This window comes from Paramisgurnus dabryanus, chromosome 2 (assembly GCF_030506205.2).
Source record: "Paramisgurnus dabryanus chromosome 2, PD_genome_1.1, whole genome shotgun sequence".
Lineage (NCBI taxonomy): Eukaryota > Metazoa > Chordata > Actinopteri > Cypriniformes > Cobitidae > Paramisgurnus > Paramisgurnus dabryanus.
In genome coordinates this window covers 27,691,591-27,704,792 of record NC_133338.1, presented here as the reverse complement: position 1 = coordinate 27,704,792, position 13,202 = coordinate 27,691,591, and the positions used below count along the sequence as shown (strand labels likewise).

At 38.0% G+C, this 13,202-nt stretch overlaps 3 protein-coding genes across 3 annotated transcripts; 1 reads left to right on the top strand and 2 right to left on the bottom strand.

Annotated features, from left to right (window-relative positions):
- The first annotated feature begins 647 nt into the window (after positions 1-647).
- exosc6 (exosome component 6) lies at positions 648-1,669 on the top strand. Its single transcript, XM_065267574.2, has one exon. It carries the CDS (start codon positions 780-782, stop codon positions 1,590-1,592), a length of 813 nt encoding a protein of 270 aa, XP_065123646.1. The 5' UTR covers positions 648-779; the 3' UTR covers positions 1,593-1,669.
- A 505-nt stretch (positions 1,670-2,174) lies between these two features.
- On the bottom strand, positions 2,175-5,567 carry tmppe (transmembrane protein with metallophosphoesterase domain). The gene is made up of 5 exons (XM_065267569.1): positions 3,705-5,567; positions 3,503-3,613; positions 3,257-3,422; positions 3,000-3,139; positions 2,175-2,869 (listed from the first exon to the last, which is right to left on the bottom strand). Exons 1-5 carry the CDS (start codon positions 4,435-4,437, stop codon positions 2,679-2,681), a joined length of 1,341 nt encoding a protein of 446 aa, XP_065123641.1. The 5' UTR covers positions 4,438-5,567; the 3' UTR covers positions 2,175-2,678.
- A 1,026-nt stretch (positions 5,568-6,593) lies between these two features.
- gnao1b (guanine nucleotide binding protein (G protein), alpha activating activity polypeptide O, b) lies at positions 6,594-12,853 on the bottom strand. The gene is made up of 8 exons (XM_065267572.2): positions 12,388-12,853; positions 12,222-12,264; positions 11,172-11,313; positions 10,605-10,765; positions 10,255-10,383; positions 8,388-8,517; positions 7,968-8,121; positions 6,594-7,886 (listed from the first exon to the last, which is right to left on the bottom strand). Exons 1-8 carry the CDS (start codon positions 12,503-12,505, stop codon positions 7,699-7,701), a joined length of 1,065 nt encoding a protein of 354 aa, XP_065123644.1. The 5' UTR covers positions 12,506-12,853; the 3' UTR covers positions 6,594-7,698.
- Between the last annotated feature and the right edge of the window lie 349 nt (positions 12,854-13,202).

Sequence of the window (13,202 nt, the reverse complement as noted above, 5' to 3'; positions counted from 1 at the left end):
TCATTTGGTACTGTCAGAAGGAAATGGGCAAAAATGAGGGAGTACCCTTTTAAATGGTCCTTATATGTGCCATTTAGGTACCAATATGTATCTTTGAGGTAGGCTACTAATATGAACTCTTCGGGTTTAATGGTGTAGGGTACTTTTTAAAAAGATACTGCCCCAGTGTCTTGTGTTGGGATCTTTTTTTTAACATGCCTTCTGACAGTGTATAATTAGGAAGAGTAGACAATACAAAATAGCCTATTTTATGTTTGCATTTTTTAATAGACTGATACATTTGCAATCAGTATTGTACACTGTATGTCATGCAAAAAGTTACAAGCACCAAGTTATGACGGTCTTCATCGTCACATATCAATGTGATGATCTACTACTGTTCATAATTTGATATCTAGAACAGTGTTTATCAACCAGGGGACTATTTAAAATAAGATCAAAATAAGATAATAATGCATTATTTTATTATAAATATTATGATATTTTTGAAAATATATATTTTTAGTTAAGCTCTAAAATATTTTTTTAGTAGGAGGGGGCTTCTAATATTATTGCATACTATCGGGGCTTTGAAGTTAAAAGGGTTGCGATCTAATAAACTGTATCTTTTAAAAGTTCAGGGAACCAGGGAACGTTTAGCTGTGTGTCATGTCACGCCTATCTGAAAGATGGCGGTAGAGCATAACTCGCAGTCTCCTCCCGCAGTCTGCCCACCGAACAAGATCTAAACAGCTTCGAACTGAAAGTTATGTCTTCTTAAACACGTGGGTTTATTGAAAATGCCTGTCGACACAAAACGTATTCGTGGACCAGAGGAGTCGCAGTCCCCGCTACTTTTTCTTTCCCCAGACAAAGTTCCTGAAGCCACAAGCAGGAAAGGTGTCCGAGGTAATGGCGATGTCCGGCCCGTGTTTGCGCGCTGCGGACTTATCAGTCAGGCGAAAGGCTCGGCTTACCTCGAGGCTGGAAACACCAAAATCATATGTTCGGTCTACGGTCCAAAAGAAATTGAACGCAAGGACGATACAGACATGAAAACCGGTCGCCTTGTTTGCGACTTTAGACTTGCACCGTTTTCCTGTGTTAAACGAGGTGCCTGGATCCAGGGCAGCGAGGAAAGAGACCTGACCGCGGCGTTGCTGGAGAGCCTCCAGCCGGGAGTTTGCCTGCACAAGTATCCGCGCTCTCAGATCGAAGTTAATGTCATGGTTCTGGAGAATGACGGTTCGGTTCTTGCACACGCGGTTACCTGCGCCTCGATGGCCCTGGCGGATGGTGGTATTGAAATGTACGATGTAGTATTGGGCTGCACTCTGCGACAGAATGGAGACTCCTGTCTCGTGGACCCGTCATACACGGAGGAGTGCGGGAACTGGCAGGCGGGATACGGGGAGAATCAGGGATGTGTCACCGTATCTCTGCTCCCAAATCTAAACCAAGTGTCTGGTTTGAATGCAGAGGGAGAGATGAGGGAAGAAACGCTGACAGACGCCGTGAGAACATGCATGGACGGCTGTCATAAACTCTACCCGGTGGTACAACAAGCGCTGATACGGGCTGTGAAAAGAAAAGCCCCCCCACCAGAGAAATAAACTTTCTCAACATGGCCTTATGGTTTTGTACCTTTGTTTTTGCATTTGTAATAAAATAACATTTTAAATCGTTCAAATGATTATATTTATGTTTCCGTTCCATAGAAGCTGGCATGGCATTTAAAAGAAAGAAAAGATTCTTCACAGCGATGCCATAGTTGTTTCTACAGTCAAGTCCTCTGGACCCCCTCCCAGTAAGTTTTAGATGTCTTCATATATAAAACAAATGATTCAACTTACCAGTCTCCTAAAAGAAAGTTTCAAATGTCTCAATATTTAACACACTAAAAAGCTGATGAGTGGAATCAGATGTTTTATATAAGGAGACATAAAAAAAATACTGGGAGGGAGAGGCAGGACTGGGGAACCATTTTGGTTCCTTTAAGAACTGTTGCTTACCTTTTTATAGTCTAAAAAATAACCTTTTGTGAAACATAAGTTCCGTTTTTTAATGGAACCATTCAGCCAAAAATGGTCATGTGGCATCACGAAGCATCTTTATTTTTAAGAATGTAGTATATATAGATATCTTTATCCTATTTAAATCATGAAGCAGAAAAAAACTAGACGGATGACAGATGATTTGCTACAGCAACAAACTTTAATAATCAAAACCTAAAATCACAGAATAATGGAATTCCTGACTTTAACTGTGATGGTTAAAAACAGTGCAATGAGTTTGATTAGTGTCACAATCAGCAATTAAAATAGAAAATAGAAAACATATGGATGAGTTTAAAAAAACTGGCACTTTTAAAATGAGATTTTTCATAATAAAGTACTTTTTATTACTTAAATGCGTTGGCAAACAAACTATAATACATTACCACACTGAAAAATCGGCCCTGTGTAAAGTAAAATAGAGCTCTTTCCTTAGCTTTGCTGAAGTCATTGTACAATGTGTAAATGTTATGCATTATTTCAAAATTTCTCTTTTTGAGTTGCTTTACAATGTTTTTTTTAAAGACATATATTACTATGTAATTAGATTAAAGTATAATTGTATGTGGCAGCATACACAGAAATTAGGTAATGAATGTGTATGAGGGACAACATGCATTTTATCCCTGCATTGTGTTGACAGTGCTAGGCACGTTTCAGTATAATTTTTGTGATTTCTGAATGGCTTGCAATTCTCATTGGAATGCCATAAAAACCGGTCCCAGGGGTAACATAGACCATAGTATGTTCAGAGACACGGTAGAGTCCGCAGAAAAATGGATTTGCCAGGTATGCCAGGATGGTGAGGGGGAATATCTGACCAGCATGTGTGTGACCTACACAAACACAAATTTGCACTTTAGGTCCATTTAGGTCAAATTTGTTGAGTTCCAGCAGTTTGTTTCTTAAAACAGCATTATTAAAAACATCCTCATAAAGACCACAACATAAAACTAGGCACAGTACCTGAAAGTACCAAGCTGATGTCTGGCCTTTGCTGGAGAGCCTGTTTTCCAGCATGGGGTTGATGTGCGAGCAGAATAATGGGGCTCTCTGCACTGCAACCACTAAGAGCTTTCTCAACATCCATGCCATGGCCTGGGTATCTTTAACCAAAGCAACAGCACTGATATAAGCCCAACGGAAAATCGTATGGAAAGCACTGGATTTGTTTATATTCAAAGAGTCGCTAGTAGTTTTTGATTACTTCATATTGTACTAACCGTAGCATGCGTGCCTCAAGGTCATCAATGCCTGCAAGGCAAATCCAGTCTTGAGTGTTTTCCGGGCGAAACACTTTAGCGTGGCTGTTGTGAAGAGGTTCAATGCCCATTGAGCGCATGAGTTCAAACCAGCTTTCAACATCAGCGGTGTAGTAGTCATGATTGCCTTGAAGCCACACAAAAACGTGTTACACATAAATCAGGCATTTTCTATACCATTTATGTCGTATTTATACTATGACTTACCTGTGGCAAAATAAGATCCAAGTCGAACCTTCATCTGTCCCAGTGGTTCTGCAGCGTTCCTCAACCGAGCTACCTGAGAGTCTGTCAAATCACCCACAATGACCACAACATCTACAGAACACAAAGTAACAAGTTATGCTGAGTACATTATATTAACATTTAAATATGACATTAAAACCTCATCATGTTAAGATGCAGTCACCTGGATCCAACTCATTCACCATGGTAACGATGCGCTGCAGTTTGGTGCGACCAATCGTGGGTCCCAGATGTATGTCTGACAGAAGCACCAACTTGAGTCCATTCAAAGACTCTGGAAGTTTCTCCATTGGGATCTCCACCTCGACTACACGGGGAGGCTGTGCTGCATTCACCAAGCCATACACTGACAATATTGCAGTTACTATTAATGCCAACACTACCTGGCTGGTCGAGCCACTTGTTACCACATCCTCACCACTTCGTCTGCGTGAAAGCAGCCTGCGAATGCGATTTAAGCAGCCAAAAACCACCAAGAAGAAAAGCAGGATTACAAAAATGCCCAAACATGAAAAACTAAGTAATGAAAACCAGTGAGGTTCCGTGTCCACAAGGAAAAACATGCTTAGGTAACTGGCATGAACGAGAATGAGAAACAGCAGGACAACAATACGCCAGCATCTCTGCGGGAGTGAAGGTGCACCTCTGGTGCTACACAGTCGTCTCACCACGCGCTTCCAGATGTATAGCGAGCCAATGAGCAGGAGGGAGCTGATGAAGAGGAAGAACTGAACACGAAACAATAAAGCACGCGTGTCTTTGTTAACCCGCTCTGAGATTAGCGTCCTGGATATAAGCATAGAGAAAAACACAACCCCCGATGCGATTCCCACTTTCCCTTCAGCGGAAAGGCGACCGAACCCAAACATACTGGCCACCGGCATATGCTCGGTCATTGACCCAAGCGATGACTATAGCAAATACTGTGCGGTCATTTTGAAGAGCATTCTTTAAGTTTTAAGAATTTTAAGAGTTTTCGTACCTTTTCAATTCATAGTACAGTAAGTATACAGACTCCTTCTATAACATGTACGTTATTATCCTAACTGGGTCAGTTAAAGAAAAACATTACAGTAGGCTACTTCCGCAGATGGCCGCTGCTTGACAACACGAAGACTGAAGTCATAGCTCCCGGACGGTCATACATAAATTGCTGACTAATATATAAACTGTCCTCTAAATCATTCACGTCGCTCTTTCGCACATTTAAACATATACACACCCTTTAATTTTGTTTCTTTCCTAGCTTGTCTGCGAAAGGTAAGTGTGTGCGATAATATCATTGGCTCGTTACATTAAAGAGGCGTGGCTAATGTGACGTTATTCATCTGGATTGGTTAGAAGCTTTACTATATTTTATTATAGCTCACTATAATTTATTTTTCATGTTAAGCATAAATTTGACAAGGACTTATTGAACTTGAGGGTTTCATTACAAGTAATATCCCAACCACTACCTAAAACATAATTGATTCATAAAATTGATCATTCTCCCATGTTATGAAAATATTTGCACTATTCTGCATTTATCAAAAAAACTACCAAGTAAGCCATAAACAATTAATTATATTCAACGTTTAAAACATGTCATCCTAACAACCAGCGGTGGAACAAACTAGTTAGGTAATGTTTTATATTTTTAAACTATACATGCAAAAAAATTAATAAACAAACCTCTATATTTATCAATTGAATTTGCATAGCGCTTAAAACATATTACCTGGATCCTCTACATTTTAAATCGACCACATTCTAGATCCCCCCATCATACTCAGTCCTGCTAACAACATACATAGGTGCGTATGGAGTGCAGTAGTCCAGCATTGAAAATCAATGAAAAAAATTGAAAAACATTCTGCATCAATCAATCAAGCTTTTGTTTTGTTTTTTACTCGGATACAACACTCATTAGAAATACAACGTTTACAGTTCTGTTTATATTTGTTAGAATTGGAACAATAATGAATTACGAACAGGTAAGTATGTAATATATGCCTTTATTTAAACACAGTGCTTATCAAGTAGATTCATTTGCAGCAATGCTTGTGTGTGTCGCAAGGCTTCTTCTCCTTGTCCTTGCACGCACTTTCACAGCCCTTCGCACCTTTGCTGCATTCAGACGAACAGCCAGTGCCACCTACCGAGACGAAAATAGGAAATTTGTCTAATTCTGTACAACCTTGCGGCGAAGTCATTTTAATAACCCGTGAGACTGTTAATCCACTCACCTTTCTTGCATTTAGTGCAAGTGCAATTCGTGCATTTGCAGTTTTGCCCGCAGTTACAGGATCCGGCTGCAAGGCGGACATAGGTGTTACATGTCTCAAATGTGCGTAGTTATCGAATGTTCTTATTTGTAAAACAGAATTTCTTAACTACCTATACAAGATGTGGTTTTAGATTATTTTAAATACTTACTCTTAGAACAGTCACATGGGTCCATTTTTCAACCTTAAGTCCAAAAAAATCTGCGATGCTCTTTGTGGACGACTCTGGCACGTATAAATAAATATCGCTTTTGACCTGCGTCACTATTACGTGTACGTCATGTGAGCGCGCTCGTGGATGAACTTCGGTTCCTAGTAACAGAGAGTCACGTGGGCATCCGAGACAAAACAACTGAAGATTTGATACATGTAACTGTTGTATTTTTTAATAATTGATATTAAAGGGATAGTTCACCCAAAAAAAAGAAAATTCACTCCCAAGTTTTTGCAACATGTATACATTTCTTTGTTCTGATAAACACAATGGAAGATATTTTGAGTGATGTTTGTTTGTAACCAAGGCGATCATGAGCCTCATTTACTTCCATAGTAGGAAAAAAGAATACTATGGAAGTGAATGCAACCATTCCTTAGATATATTCCTTTGTGTTCATCAGAACAAAGACATTTATACAAGGTTTGTAGCAACATGAGAGCGAGTAAATTATGACAGAATTTTCATTTTTGGGTAAACTATCGCTTTAATAATAATTACAGGCGTAAAATTACAAAGGGGAAACATATTAAATGTAGGGACAAATCAGGACACAGTCACTGCTTGCTGCTAATGTTTTCTCTTTTTTTAATGTAAACATTTCATTGGTCAGTCAGAAGATTAAAACCAGCAGTACAGTGCTGTACACCCCAAGGGAGGAAAAGAGAACATTCAGTGCACCAAACAAAAAATCCATTCACCGCAGAGAGAAAAAAAGAGGGGTAAACTGGAAAAGAAATCTGGGTTAAGTAACAGGTCATAGGTGAATAGACTGTGCATGCATTAACACACACATCTGTACACACTCACATATTACACAATCAGAGTGAGATAAAAAACTGACAGTTTTTTCACCTAGTAATTCAGTAATCAGTTATATATGACTTACTGAATTACTGTAATATGCATACTTATTTCAACCTAACATCTGTAAGCTAGTTCATTTGTATTCATAGCCCGTATTTATTGTATTTGATAGGTGCAGAAAGTGTGGTGCTATACAAAATATGTATATACATGCGCTTATAGTTTAATAAGAAAAATAATAAACTACAGCATTATCTGCACAGAAATAAACAACTGAAACTTTTTAAAACTATTTGTGCTCATGTTGAGTGAGAATGTTGTCAATATCACACTTTGTGCTTCATTAGCTGTAAGGCATTTTATGTCACAGCCTGAAGCCAGTGAGCACAGACCCATTAACAATGAAACAATGCTTGGTTCTCAAACAACTTTGGCTTAAGAGCTGCCCCTGGACAACATTCAGTTTATGAAATGACATTCAGCCCAGCCACATGATTAGTCATCAGTCACTCAGTATTTCACAGATAATTTTAGATATAAGGTTTTTTAAAAGCCCTGAAAGTCTGCCAACTGAACATAAACAGCAGAGAAGTTTGTGTGTTATTATATGACTGACCCTCACACACATGCACTCATGCTTAAAGCATCTATGCCCGGCCACACACATTTTTTGCTACACATGCATACCCATACATTATTTACTCCCGCAATGTTCTTACAAACTACAAAAGAAATAGTCAAAGAAAGGATCAAATATTCTGAACAAACAACAAAACTAAAATAAAACAGGGGTGCCTTGGCCAAAGTCACGGGGTGCCAGTTCAGTCACTCACATTACCATATCGAAGAGCAACCAGTGGATCTGGAGCTCAGTAGAGGCCACACCCACGCAGGTTATTGGCGATGATGATGTCAGTGACAGCATCAAAGACCACTTGAATGTTTCCTGTGTCGGTAGCACAGGTAAGATGACAGTAAATCTCTTTATTAGGAGAGCGATTCTTACTCTGGAACTGAACCTCTACATATGCAGTTGCAGCTTCAAATGTATTTGGACCTGTAGGAATGATAAATAGGTTATGAATTCTGGAGTCAAACACTTTTTTTCCACTACATTTCTTTTATATCATTTTTATACCTGTGTATTCTGGGAAGCAAATATTCAGTGGAGATTTCACAATCTTTTCTCCAAAAAGGTCCTTCTTATTGAGGAAAAGGATGATGGAGGTGTCAACAAAGAACTTATTGTTACATATGGAGTCAAAGAGCATAAGAGACTCATGCATACGGTTCTGTAGAAAGCAGAAGGAAGATATAGATTAGCATAATTTAAAGCTGATTTTATAGCTTATTATAATTAAATACAGTAGGATTCCTTTATAACTGATAATTGCTATTTAAGATTTACCATCAAAAGATATTTTTTTAGAGAAAAAAAATGCAAAGACAAAAACTTATATTAAATAATATTAATAGTTTATCAATAAAATATAGCACATATATTTATATATAATAGACTATAGCCATAGTAAACATAAGTTTGAGTCTAATAGCTCACTGTGGTCTCATCTTCATGCAGCATTTGGTCGTATCCACTCAGTGCAACACAGAAGATAATGGCGGTCACATCCTCAAAGCAGTGAATCCATTTTTTTCTCTCTGATCTCTGTCCCCCTACATCAAACAGCCTGGGGACAACAGATCACACACTTTCAAAACAAATGTAAAGCCATGTACGGATGTGGGCACACACAGGATGCCCGACCAATCTAACTTACAATGTACAGAAATAATACAAAATAGTTCAACAAAAGTTGTAGCTTATTTATTTTTACACTGGTATGAAAACTGTGTTGTGAATTTAAGAAAAGAAAGAAATCTGTGAAAATAAATCTGCGTTTCTCCTTTTGAGCTTTAATTTAATTGAAGTAAAACTATTTAAATGGGGGGGGGGGTACATTATAAAATAAATGTTTTTCTCCAATACAAACTGGACATAACTTTTGGCACCCCTAGAAATCTTTTATGAATAAAACATTTCTAAAGTATTACTAAACTTTTTTTTTAGCACACCAAGGTAAATAAAAACTTGATGTTGTCCAGTCCAGGGGAATAAATATTAAGTAACACAAAGCCCAAATCCCCTTATTCATTCATCACAATGGGTAAACCCAACGACTATATGATGTTCAGCAAAAGATTGTTGAGCTACACAAAATAAAATGGTTAAACAATAGAAAAATCTATTTCCACAATCAGGGCAATAATGAAGACGATTTAATCGACTGAAGATGTTGTAAATCTGCCTGAAAGAGGATGTATCATCTTAATGCTCAGCAAGGAGAGTAATTTGAGAGGCCAAAGCCTCTCCAAGAAACACAGATGGAGAACTTCAGAAATCAGTTAAATCCTGGGGTCAGAAAGCTTAAAAAACCTCCATCACTACAAGTTGTTTGGGACACAGTTTAGGAAACAAATCCTCTGCTCTCATGTAAAAACAAACTCCAGTATATTAGTTTACTGTACTGGAGCTTTAAACAGGACTGGGTTCTGCAGTCATATGAAACAAAAACAGTTTTTTGGCAGCATGAACACAAGATGGCTTTGGTGCACACATATTGTGGATCTTTATTGTTCTGAACCTACTTTTATACCAGAGGTCCTGGAGTTCTTATTCAGAAACATGGCGTCATAGATTATATCAAATACCAACAGATTTCAGTCAAAACCTGACTTGCTCTGCTAAAAATCTTATAATGGGTTGTGGTTAAATCTCCCATCAAGAAATTGGTTCAAAGCAAACATCAAAATAAAAAAAAAAATGGGTTACTAAGCAACAAATCAAGGTCCTGCCATAGCCATCCAAGTTCCCTGACCTGAACCATACAGAAAATGACTGAAGAGTAGAGAGCAGCAAGTTTTGAAAGATCTGGAGAAATTCTGTATAGCGGAATAATCTAAGATCACCTGAAATGAATTCTTCAACCTCATCAGACATTATAAAAGAAAACTCATAGCTGTTATCCTTGCAAATGGAAATAGCAAATAGTAGTAATTAAAGGGGGGGGGGGTCTATTTGAGAAAAAAAAAATTATGATGTGATCCCCCCACTTTCAAATATTTTTTATCAATGAAACATTGATGCCTGATAAAGATCTTAATCTTAAAATTTGTAGATTAATTTTCACAGCTTTCTTTGCTCATATTTACCAGGGTTGCCAATATTTTTGTCCACACCTGCACTCATAGATCTTTAGCATTAATGTACAACATTTATGTACTGTTTCTTTTTACAAAAAAAGTGCTATACGCTATTTGTTAAATACACTATTGTAAAATGTAAACTAATTATAAAACAAAAAACACTTATATTTTAACCTAATAATTCACACAAGTCAAAATCAAAAACCTAAAAATATACATACCTAAAATTGAGGTTCTTAAAGGAGAAATGTGTTTCAACAATGCCAGTAGTTTTGACTCGAGTTCTAAGAATATCCTGTTCAGTGGGAAGGTAATCTGGAGATCCAATGCGTTGCAAACTGTCCAAGTAACTGAAACACAGAATGTGCACACACACATTTATGTATTTAAAAAAAATTCCATATGTATTTGTAAATGTTTATAAGAATACACCATATTGTGCATGAAAGGGAAAAATTAATATGTTTTTTGTTATTTAGTATACAACCTTGCGTGTTTAACATTACAGCTGATTGTGATATAATCATTTTATAACCTCATTGCATTGTGTATATATAAGAGAGAGACTCACTATTGGGCAGAATCATTGAGCTGGTACTCTCGTGATCGGCTGAAGCAGGCCTGAGTTCCAGAATCAGACCATAGACGTATCATAGCAGCCAACAGTTCTGCTGAGAATGGCTCAGTGTCCTCCATACGAGTGACCACATCAAATACCAATTTAGCATCCATCTAAAACACATGTAAAGACCCATATTTAAAAAAAAAAATATTTGAACAACTTATTAACTGCATACAGGTGTACAGAATAATGTTCTAACTAAAAGTATGGTGCTTTTAGTGAACACTATGATTTTTATAATTTCAACCACTAGATGTCACTGTGTCTAAGCTTCTGAGAAGTCTTCAGTCAAGCATAGGTCATACAATATAAGGTTCATACTGAAACTCAAATCAGGTGTGCACTGGTACATTAACAGCAGAAAAAAATGTATGCATGCTTTGTCCTGTCTAATATTAAGTTTTTTTAAAGGTTTTTCAGGTTAACTTATATCACACCATTACACTGCTGTTTAGAGTTTGGCTTATTAGCTCTTACATTGCATGTACACGAGTGTAAGCAGGTGTGTATACATACAGTTCTGTCCTTTTCTCCATACTCTATACCAAGAGTCTCCACTGCTCGCAAGATAGCAGCAAGGCTCTGAATAGTGTTGCTATAGACCACAGTTTTGAACTGCTTTACATCATCTCCAGAGAACCCATCTTCATGGATAATCCTGACGTAAGGACACAACAGAGAAAAGCCATTATAGAGACACACATACTGTATATAAACATGAAAGACAAGACAATACTGACAATAATGTGCACATGTTCATTTATGCTTTAAATAACTAAAAAAGCTTTGAAAATTTGAGTGAAACCTTTAAATGAAACTTAATATAAAAATCTGATAATACGAAACATCTTGTATTTTTTAGCTGTTGGTCCTTTTAGGTATGGTAATATGCAGCATGCAATACTTGCATAACAGTAACTAATAGTAGGTTAAACTGTGATAGTGCCCATAAGAGTGAACTAAAAACTCAATTTTATATTGCATGTATGTTGTTATTTGTTATAAATGTTTAAATGTGGATGCTTTGATTTCCAAAATTGTGTAATGTTGAAGTACTGATATAACATTGAATTAAATAAATCTATTATTAAACAAAAATGTAGTGTGATTTGAACCTCTGTATTTATGAAAATGCAAGGGTAGGTGCATGGCAAAGTCCCAGTAAATCCGTTTAATGGGCGGATAACGCTAAACGAGACTGCGAGGATCAGGCACTAAAAGCCACCCATTTAGATTAATAGAGAGAAAGAGTCTAATACATCACACACAAACTCCCTCTCTCTCTCTCTGTTTTAGTCAAACACAAATGTCTGTCACATTGGACACATGCCTTAAACGGAAAACATTCAGGAACCTTGGAAAATTGTCCAACATGAACAACAACAGGCTTCACTGCACACTTATTCACAGTGGGACAGACAAACGCACAGCGGTGTCTCATGGGGTTGCTTGTATTTCAGCACCAGCACACTGAACAGCGCAAACCAAACACTTCTCAATCTTAAACTGCCCTCTCAATGCCCAAACCCTGTAAAGCAGCCCCTAATATCTTAAAAGCTCACTTACTTCATCTGTTTGACGATGGTGCTTTTGCCTGACTCCCCGCCGCCTGCGAAGACACGAGCTGTCAATGCTGTTTTGCGCGCACACACACACACCTGCAGTCCTTATTCAATTCACTCACTCTTAATAAAGCAGTCAATCTGAACAACGTCTTTTTTGCGTGACTTACCGAGCAGGAGTAATTTCACATCTTTGGCTGCGTTCATTCCATCTTCTTTAAGGTTTTTCTCGATGGCTCTGCTCCGCTCCAGAGCCGCGCGCTCATCTGCACTTAACGTGCATCCCATTGCGAGAGTCGGGACGCGCGAGAGCTGCAGCCCAAATATCCGTCTCTGTCCCACACTCTCCTCTCGTGCCTGCTCAGTGTGCCTGTCGTTGCTAAAGCATCCGAGCCGAATTAAGGTCAGGGACAGGCTCGTACCTCGGCCTCTTGATTGAGATGAGGTCGTCCTGCTCGCGCTCCGAATCGTTGGTGTCTATTGGGTGGCGGCCAGCACGAGCTCGTCTCATCCTGTAGTTCCCTCCTGATGCGCGAGGGGCAAACCCCTCTCTCATCGACCTGACGTCACTGCAAGAGCATCATTCTGCTTTTGTGACAGCCTTTTCAGTTATTTGTGTGATGATATCATACAATTTTTTCCCATTATTTTTTTTTTTTGACTAGTGATGAGTTGCTGTTACTTAGAAAAACGAATTTAAATTGCTTCATTTGATAAGCTAAATTGTAGACCAAATTTAAAATAGTATGTTTAAGTGACTTGAAAGGACAGTTTTATTAGGCAGCAACACAACTCATTTTAAGGGGACATTTCACAATTCTTTTTTTAAGATGTCAAATAAATCTTTGGTGCCCTCAGAGTATGTGAAGTTTTAGCTCTTAATACCATATAGATCATTTATTATAACATGTTAAAATTGCCACTTTGTAGGTGTATGCAAAAAATGTGCCATTTTTGAAGTGTCCTTTAAAACGCAAATCAGCGT

Bases quoted from the DNA above. Each gene is read 5' to 3' on its own strand.
- tmppe (XM_065267569.1), bottom strand. From the start codon at position 4,437: ATGACCGAGCATATGCCGGTGGCCAGTATGTTTGGGTTCGGTCGCCTT. The intron at 3,140-3,256 runs GTTAGTACAATA...CTTTGGTTAAAG, and splicing joins CTTGAGGCACGCATGCTACG to ATACCCAGGCCATGGCATGG. The intron at 2,870-2,999 runs GTACTGTGCCTA...GTGTTTGTGTAG, and splicing joins CATCAGCTTGGTACTTTCAG to GTCACACACATGCTGGTCAG.
- gnao1b (XM_065267572.2), bottom strand. From the start codon at position 12,505: ATGGGATGCACGTTAAGTGCAGATGAGCGCGCGGCTCTGGAGCGGAGC. The intron at 11,314-12,221 runs GTAAGTGAGCTT...TCCTTACGTCAG, and splicing joins ACCATCGTCAAACAGATGAA to GATTATCCATGAAGATGGGT. The intron at 8,122-8,387 runs GTGAGCTATTAG...TGCTTTCTACAG, and splicing joins TGCATGAAGATGAGACCACA to AACCGTATGCATGAGTCTCT.
- exosc6 (XM_065267574.2), top strand. From the start codon at position 780: ATGCCTGTCGACACAAAACGTATTCGTGGACCAGAGGAGTCGCAGTCC.